This window comes from Stegastes partitus, unplaced genomic scaffold, assembly GCF_000690725.1.
Source record: "Stegastes partitus isolate 25-593 unplaced genomic scaffold, Stegastes_partitus-1.0.2 Scaffold51, whole genome shotgun sequence".
Classification (NCBI taxonomy): Eukaryota; Metazoa; Chordata; class Actinopteri; family Pomacentridae; genus Stegastes; species Stegastes partitus.
In genome coordinates, this window is record NW_007577782.1 from 343,541 (window position 1) to 352,552 (window position 9,012).

Sequence of the window (9,012 nt, forward strand, 5' to 3'; positions counted from 1 at the left end):
CACTCCTTCCTTACTGTTGCAGCTTCCAGCTGAGTGGTTCCGCTCCACCTAAACAAGGCCATAGGCCTCAAGGGCATCAGCTTTTCATCTGTTGCAACCCTTGAGACCTACATTACAACCACTCTTTTTTGGGGGTCTGCCAGCCAGGGAGCTGCTGCTGATCCCTGAATAAGCTTTTCCTCACACTGCATCAGCTCAACTCAGTCATCACCAATATAATGCTCATTACCATCCAATAAACATCCATCCATGATCTATACACCAACAATTTAGAATCACAAATTAACCTCAACATGTTTTTGGACCTTGTGGGAGGAAGCCAGAGAACTCGGAGAGAACCAATGCTGTACGGGGAGGACATACAAACTCCACGCAGAAAGATCCCGGGTGTCCTCACTGGGACGCGAACCGGCGACCTTCTTGCAGCCCACTTTGCAGCCTATCCAATAAACAATCAAGTTTAATTTAATGGTGTTGTCCTTGCTGGTGAATGTACATTTGAGAATGGCTGTTTATTTAATTCCAGAAGTAATTTTGGCTCATGTTGTCTTTTAAAACTGTTCTACATATTTGTTTGACCTCTTATTGTTTCTTATGACCTGTGGTAATTCAGTCTTTGGCCCAACTAATATTTTGTACCAAATGCTAAAAGGAGGTAGAAAGTGACTGGATTTCTCTGGTTGGTTCTTGAGGATGTTTTAACTCTCATCCAAGAGACTTCTAACATAGATGGTGGGGTGTTTTAAATATTTATTCACAACCCCAAATCATATGGCTAATGTCCAGTTAGGCTCACGTGAGTGGAGGTGTGAAACTGCCAGGTGAGGCACGACTCAAGGTGTTAATGGTGACGAAACTGGGAAGAGAGTACCTGATAAGTGTTGAAGAGGACCCTCGCCTCTGTTTAGAGATGGCTTCCTTCACACCTCTCTCAAACCATCAGTCTCCCTGTATAGAATGTAAATATTGCTGTCTTCAAAGGAGTGTACTTGTCCTTTAAATACAGGTGGACTGTTGAGTCTTGTTCTGAGGCACTTGCTCTCCTGTGTTGTACCATGCACATAGTCTCTCCTATATATAGGTCTGTGTACTCCTTGCTTCATATGACTGTGTATACAGTGATGCTGACCTTGTGTTTGGGTGTTTTATCCTGAGAGTACCAGTTTTGTCTCATAAGGTTGCTTGGTCTGGGGTGCACAAGGATGTCGTTTGAAGAAAACTCCTCTTAGTTTCTCAGACACTCCAGCTGCCCACAGTATTGTTCCACCTGTTCTTCTTTTCCTTTCTGTTAGACATTTTTTCTGGAACTTTTGCTGAGCTAATGAAGGCCCAGATGGAATAGTCACGTGCTTTAAGTGCTGTCTTAATATGTGTGTGCTCCTTTTGCTATCACATTTTTTTTTGTAAATTTAAGGCGCAAATATGCAAATGGGATATTTTGTAATGAAATATGCATTAATTTGCATCAGTTTCCTATAACCGAAGTGAAGTAAAAGTTGTCATATCAGGTAAAATATGTAAATGCTCTCAGTTAAGAAACAGACATTGCATCACCATGTGTTTCAGCCAATCCCAGTGGCTGTATAGTAGCTCTGTGACATTGCATACAGCATCATATTTTTTTGTCAATCATTCAAATAACATTACATATTCAAGAAAATCATAAGAAATAATATTCATTAAGAAAATGTTTACACTGTTGGTTTTGTTCCAAGCTGATTGTCTGCTTGTTAACAAAGAGAGCAGCTGAGTAAAAATAGATCAAAGGTGAGCGCTTGCTTGTAAATTTCCACGTGTGTACTCCATAATGTTCTTAACTTCTTTCTCATTAGTCTGCTGTGCCTGTTACTAAAGCAGCCTCTTACATAAAAACATGAGGTCATATGTTTACCTGACCCATTTGCTAAAAATTAAGCAGACTGTGTCTATAATGTATGGCACAGACATAAGCTGTACCCAATTGTCTATGAAAGTTTTGTTTGATTGATCCATGTATACAAATAGCAAATAGAACAGAAGAATGATATATATAACAAAGCTCACACTGATTATGTTGGCAACAATACATTTCTGTTTTGTCAGTAAATGTGCATATGAGGATATCAAGAAATTCATGTATGTAAGGGTTGTTTTTTTGTTTGTTTTAATAAACGTACAGTTTTAAAATGCATATGCTGATTATCAAATTTCCTCCATGTCTGTGCCCCTCATTTTTCCCCCCAAAAGTGGATTAAAATAGTTATGCAATGCATATGTAATTCAGATATGTAACTCCTTTGAGTCTTTCTGATGAGCACTAGGATGATTAACTGTCCTGGAACGCTGTTAAGAAGCTCTGTGCCAGAAAAGAGAGACATAAATGACGCCCCTGTTTTGCAACAGCAGTGGTACAGTCTGGTTTGATCTCAGTGTTCGGGAACTACCTGGACAGGGCCGGGCCGACCTCATTGGGCTGAGGACGGGGGTGGCGTGGGATCAGGGTTAGAGGGAGATTAACCACATGCGGGCCTATAAAGCCTCGTTGTAATCCGCACACTGCACACAAATTCAGAGCAACAAACTACTCCACGGACAGCATTTTTGCTCACAAGCTCATCGTGTTTTTTGAAGGCATTAAAAGAAGGAAGAAGAGCAGATTTTGGATTTAACACAGCTTCATACTGTCAAAAAATACCTTACAAGGGACTTCTGAACAGTCTTCAGCATCAACAGAGATATAAAGGAGCAGAAAGAGAAAAATCATGAAAAAGGGAAAGGTATGGTTTTACCTTCTTTGCCTAATTGTGTTGCAGTTACATTGATTTCCTTCGATCTAACCTGTGTTCTCCAAAAATTAGGGGCACAAATCACAAATCAAGTCACAGCTTTGACACATGTCTCTTGTTTTAATGGTAACCTCATAACCCGGCTCAACATCATGAACCGAACAGTGACACAAAATGGCAAAGTTGTAGGATTTTTGATGTCTGTGAAAGTGACATTGCTTTATTCTTTACGCTTGTGTTATTTATAGTGGTTATGCAAATATGGAGCCTTTTGAACTGATCAAACAAGAAGGTTGCTTTGAAAAAAAAAATGTCTGCAGCCTGTTTGAACTGTAAAAATTCTGTGTGTCACTGACTCTGTGCAGCTAAAGCAAAAGATGAAAGGAAAAGTAGTAGCGGGTTGGTTTGTTTGTGAGAGTAAATACACTTTTTCACACTTTATAGTGGCTATAAAAGCAGCTATACTTTTTTATACAGGTGAGTGAAAATGTAATGACACTCCAAACTGTCCTTCTGTCGCAGCAGGTGGGCGACAACAATGAGCCTCCCAGTTATCAGGAGGCAACAGCAGGTGAGAAAAATACCGTCCTTGTAGTTTGACAGATTGTGTCAGTGACAGAAGTAACAGAACACTGGCTCTAAATAGATCCTAGATTTTGTGTTATTGTAATTTTCTTCTATCTTATCTTATTAATATTATTATTCAGATAAAACAAATTGACAACAAATAGATTTTTTAGAGCTATTTTTCTGTCAATATTGTTCTGTTCTCATTTAATTTTTAAATTTTGATTACTTATCTCAATAATTCGATCAAAAATACATCAGTAACATTCAAACCTGACCTCACGATGACCTCATTTGTCCTCATATATCTCCATCTCTTCTTTCAGGCTATGAGGAGATGCAGGCCCAGTTCAGCTGGGACGACAAGACCATCAGACGGACTTTCATCAGGAAGGTACTGAAAACTTATTTAAGAAAAAAAGAAAAAAAAACACCTGCACAGAAGACTACACACCACAGTGATACTTCTATTGCTCTGACACAGTGTTTGTCTGCCTGTATCTGCAGGTCTACGCCATTCTCATGCTGCAGCTGTTTGTCACTGTGGGAGTTGTTTGTCTCTTCACATTCTGGTAATCACTTCTGCATTTCTTTTGCTTATTTTCTTTACCGCTTTTATCAGAGTGTAAATTAAATCTGTTTGGTTTTTGCCTCTTACAGCGCACCTGTGAGGTTTTACATTCAGACTCATCCCGGCTTGTACATGGCATCTTAGTAAGTGAAAACACATCATTACCCACGCTGCACCGTCTCTCTTTTCATTCACATTTTTTATTAACTTGTCTGTCTTTTCCCCCTTTCAGTCTCATGTTTTTTGCCACCTACATTGCGCTGTCCTGCTGTGGAGACCTGAGGTGAAGTATCTTTGCAGTATAAATAAAACAGATATTGATTTCAGTGCATACAGGATGCTATTTTGATATCAATTTGTATTTAAACAGTTCTGACAAATGTTCTTTTTGCCTCAACAGGAGGCAGTTTCCTTGGAATGTCATTCTGCTTGTTCTCTTTGTAAGTACTTTTCAGTATGAAATCATTTGCTATATACTAAAATACTGTATGTATGCTCCTTTTTCAGCATTGAGTCTAACTGGAAGTATGTTTTCCTTACAGACTTTGAGCATGGCCTTCATGATGGGATTTGTGTCAAGGTAGTTATACATGCGTTTGTACATGTGTGTTTCTCAGTATACATCTGTATGAGACACTGCTTTACAGCATTGATAGTTGAAACTAACATCCATGAGCTCTCGCCCTCCAGCTTTTACAACACCAAGTCAGTGGCGCTGTGTTTGGGAATCACAGCTCTGGTGTGTCTTTCCGTCACTGTATTCAGCTTCCAGAGCAAGGTGAGAAGAACTAACTTCAAACTGCTTTCGTAAAGCCCAACAACACAACAGAGAGATGACACAAGTGCTTCATGCGTTTTTCATCGCAGGTTGATGTCACGTCCTGCCAGGGCGTCCTGTTTTCACTGTGCATCGCCATGCTTCTCTGTGCCATCACCCTCTCCATTGTCGTCCCTTTCGGATATGTAAGTTTCCCTCCTTCACCTGTTCTAAAACAATCCGTTTATTTCCACAACCCTTCTAGAGGAGGACTAAATTAGCAGAGTTAAACAACAGTAGCAGGTTGGTGCCACAGGTGCTGCTGGCTGCACTTGGATAATAGAAAGGGATTAACCCCGCAGTTAATCTTTCCCCGTGGTGTCTTACTTAAATTAGCATCCTGCTTCCCTTCTTAACTGTGTTTTGTAATGCTTTTTATTTTGTACCACAGGTTCCCTGGTTACATGCCATCTACGCAGTGATAGGAGCCATCCTCTTTACTCTGGTGAGAATTAGATCTTTCAACAACATCTCACTTTTATCAGGCATTTTGTGTGTTTTCTCTGTTTTGAAATTTCTTTTCTCTGTCTGTCTTTTTCTGACACAGTTTTTGGCATTTGACACTCAGCTGCTCTTAGGGAACAAGCGCTACACTATAAGTCCAGAGGAATATGTTTTTGCCACTCTCAGCCTCTACCTGGACATCATCTACCTGTTCAGCTTCCTCCTACAGATCATGGGAGGAGGCCACGACTGAAGCATGTCGAGCACCATATGCACTGTTTGAAGTCTTAACAAACTCAGCAACTAACTTAGATTCATGTTCTTCCAAAACAAGTCGACATCAGGGCTGTACTGTTTTTGATTAGAGAAATCTGCCAGGTCTTTGCCGGTGGTTATGTAATCCCATCTGTACAATCCTGCTGCGTGTTGTGTCACTGTGCCCCGACACAACCCACACCTGCCAATTGTAGTTGTTCTCTGCACTCTGGCAACCCTGCTTAGAGGTTTGTTGATTGCTCCGGGGGGGCCTACAGTGACCTCCACATCCTACAGTGTGTGTTTAAACAGTCTTTCAGGCTCAGAAGTGGATAAAAGCAGCCACAAACACAAGTGAGAAATCAGCTTCCTTGGCTGCATCACCCTGTTTATCCATCACTGAGCCAATATGGATATTCAGGGAATCTGCACTTTCAAACTCAGAGGGGTTGAGTTTGCTTTAATAACCCGTTTGGTCAACAACATGTAGATTTACTTTTATACATGACAAGTTCAGTGTTTTGTATGTGTGTTCTGTGCTGTGTCAGCTCAGTTTGATGGATGTTTTAAGGGGGAAATACTGTGTTAGGGAAACCTAAAATGATGAAGGATCCAAAGCTAACAAAGGCCCACCACAAAGGGAAAGTGTGTCTATAGCTGCATACAATATCTTTAGTTATTAGAGATCTGTTGCAATTTCTATTGTCAATGTAACGAGGCCTTTCAACTGTGACAGAATTAGAAAATATTTCGGTTGATGATGGGAATACAGGAGTTATACATGTTTAACTGTGTAGTGAATTGAATAATATTTTAATTATTTCTTTTTTTTTCGATAAAATGTGCAGTTAAATTATTAGTGTATGCATTTTTTATTTATTTATTTATTTATTTTTAGCATTTTTTTTAACTTCAGTCCTCTACATTACAAACAACAAGTGGATTTAGAAAACGGACAGATGATGAGGTGGTCACTCAGTGTTGACCTGCTGCAGGAACAGCTGTAAATACGTCACCAGGTAAAGGACATGTAATGATAAACACAGTTCACCCAGATGTTGAAACAAGGCTTTTATTAAAAAAAGAAAAACTGACATATTCAAATTCAAAGAGAAAACCAAGAAAGAAGAAGTCAAATCTTATCTCAATCAATAAAAAAAACACAAGTTACAGACAATTTAGCAACTCTGGCACAGGAAGACAAAAGTAGCCAAGTGGCATTTGCAAAAAAAAAACAAATATCAAAACCTCTTTCCTCTAACAAAACTGTACAAAATGAGTTCTTGTATAAATAAGAAAACCGTTCGCAAGCAGGCAGTATGAGATGAGACCAATGAATTTTCAAAATGCTTGTGATTCACACAAACTTGGTTCATACAGTGTTGAGCAGCGAGATGCGTTTTTCGTATATTCTGTTCAGAAACGTCCCCTTAAGGTTACATTTCTGAGTTAGAGTGATTTCAAATTTAACTATTTACACTGCTCACTAGCAAAACAACAGTAAACTCTTTACTATGTATTATTGTAATTAGATAATTGGCGCACTGGTATCAACCAAATTAAAATAAAAGTTAGCGATTTTGAAAATCCAGATTGGACCACATCTCACCACCTGTTTGGAAATCCTGTTTTAGCAGCAAAACATTTTGAAACTATGAAATAAGTCATCCAATCGCCGTTAGGATGGACAAAAAGAGCATTTACAAATTGACGTGGACTAAAAATAAGTGCAATGAGGTTAGTTTTCTTTCAAATGCTATGTACTATTGGTGGAGTACGCCGCTGCTCTCGTTATTCCTATAACTGTCATGTAATTTGAAACGCCAAATTCATCTCGGAGCACAATGACTTCCTGTAATATCATCGTTGTAAAAGAAAAATTAAATAAATAAACACTGCATTGTAACAAGTCATTTCATAGTTCCAAAATCTTGTTTTTGTATTAAAAGTGATGGCTAATACATGGAATATCATTTCTCTGAACATTTTCCTTCATGGTGCACTGAATCTGAAAACTTGCTAGTCACTGTGTTATCTGGACAGGTTACAAATCATTTAAGAAAAAAGAAAAAAAAAAATCAAGAAAACACGCGAGAAGAAACAAACGAAATGGTGAAAAAGGGCGAGTGGAAGGAAAGAAAGGCTATTTACAAAATTAGCTCTCGTGTCTGAAAACTCTCGTGTTTGACACCTTCACAAAAGCTGCGCTCTGTGTTCCTCCTGGATGTCTGCTGAGGTCGAAGTTCAACACTCCACTGACACATTTATTTAGCTAGTCGTGAAAATGAGCTGAAATATTCTGTTTTTATGCGACAGAGCCAAAAAGAACTTCTCAGAAAATGTTATACTATCGTCATAATGTAGAACGAGTGCACGTCAACACTCTTATTGCAGCCTTTTCTCTTTCTGAATCTATCAGAACCAAAAAAAAAAGGCGTCTTATCCAGCTACACACAACAGATGAGCATCTGCGGAGGAGAGCAGTTTGTCCGAGACAGAGAGCTTAAAAAACGGTGGGTGGCTACAACATCTTTGGTTGCAGAAATGTACAACAGAAACACGCAGCAAAAAAAAGTCGACGTGAGGAAATGACAAGTCAGAGACAGAATCATCAAACTGTGAGCCTCGAGAAAGACGTTATCACGCCCCGTTTTTCCACTGGATTCAAACATGGATGGTTGAAGAGCGGGAAGAAAAGCTCCTCGGAAACCCTACAGCTAACTTGAGACGACAACTAACTCAGTGGCGTTCAAAGAAGCCTGCTGCCATTTCCGCAGTATATACAAATCAATGTCAATCCTATGAGAAATCAGGCAGTTCATCCAGAGAGAAAACATTAAGGCTTAGCTAAAAATAGTTTTTGCAGAATTTTGGATCACTCACAAATTCATTCAGACTTGCTGTCTCACTAAAGGCTGTAAGAATTGTCTTTAATGGCACTTCCATGGTCTAGTGAGCAGTCCTTTGTAAAACCATTATTTCTATTATCTACATATCTACAGTTTTTGATGTCTGTATAAATTAAAGTTCAATATATTTGGATGTACGTGGTGACATGAGCTCCACTCCATGTGCTGACTGACAGAATATGAAACAAACCCAGGTTTGTCCGTACTAAGCTTGTTTGAGCCGCAACACTGATGCAGCATCAGTATGAATCTTTTAGATCAGCACTTAATGAGCTCATCGTTTGGTTCAGCTCTCCGTTCTGAAAGGCTTCCTACAAACAGGCCAGACGCAACATCGGGACAGACGACGCAAGGTTTGGAACGGAAATTCATGTGAAAAGATAAAACAAGAGAAAACTCGATGTGCACAAGAAAACAGCATCAATCCTTACGCAGAGAAAAAAAACTAACATCTACTCTCTATAAAAAGCTAAAATCTACAGCTAAACTCTAACCTACTTCTAAGATTAATTCATCAAAAAAAAAAAATAAGGCAAATTAGCTCAAAGATTTTCAAGTGACAGACAAAAAAAATAAAACAAAACAGGAGACATTTAACTTTCTACAAACTAAAAAAAAAAAAAAATCACTGACAGAAAACTCAGGTGACAGCAGCATTGAAATAAAGACTTACAGCTCCCTTTC

General features: G+C 39.0%; 1 protein-coding gene across 1 annotated transcript; it reads left to right on the plus strand.

Moving 5' to 3' along the window:
- The first annotated feature begins 2,741 nt into the window (after positions 1–2,741).
- Positions 2,742–5,417, plus strand: faim2b (Fas apoptotic inhibitory molecule 2b). The gene is made up of 12 exons (XM_008307038.1): positions 2,742–2,756; positions 3,291–3,336; positions 3,659–3,726; positions 3,840–3,904; positions 3,993–4,046; positions 4,136–4,186; positions 4,304–4,343; positions 4,446–4,483; positions 4,594–4,681; positions 4,771–4,866; positions 5,112–5,165; positions 5,268–5,417. The coding sequence occupies exons 1-12, from the start codon at positions 2,742–2,744 to the stop codon at positions 5,415–5,417; spliced, it is 765 nt and encodes a 254-aa protein (XP_008305260.1).
- The last annotated feature ends 3,595 nt before the right edge of the window (positions 5,418–9,012 follow it).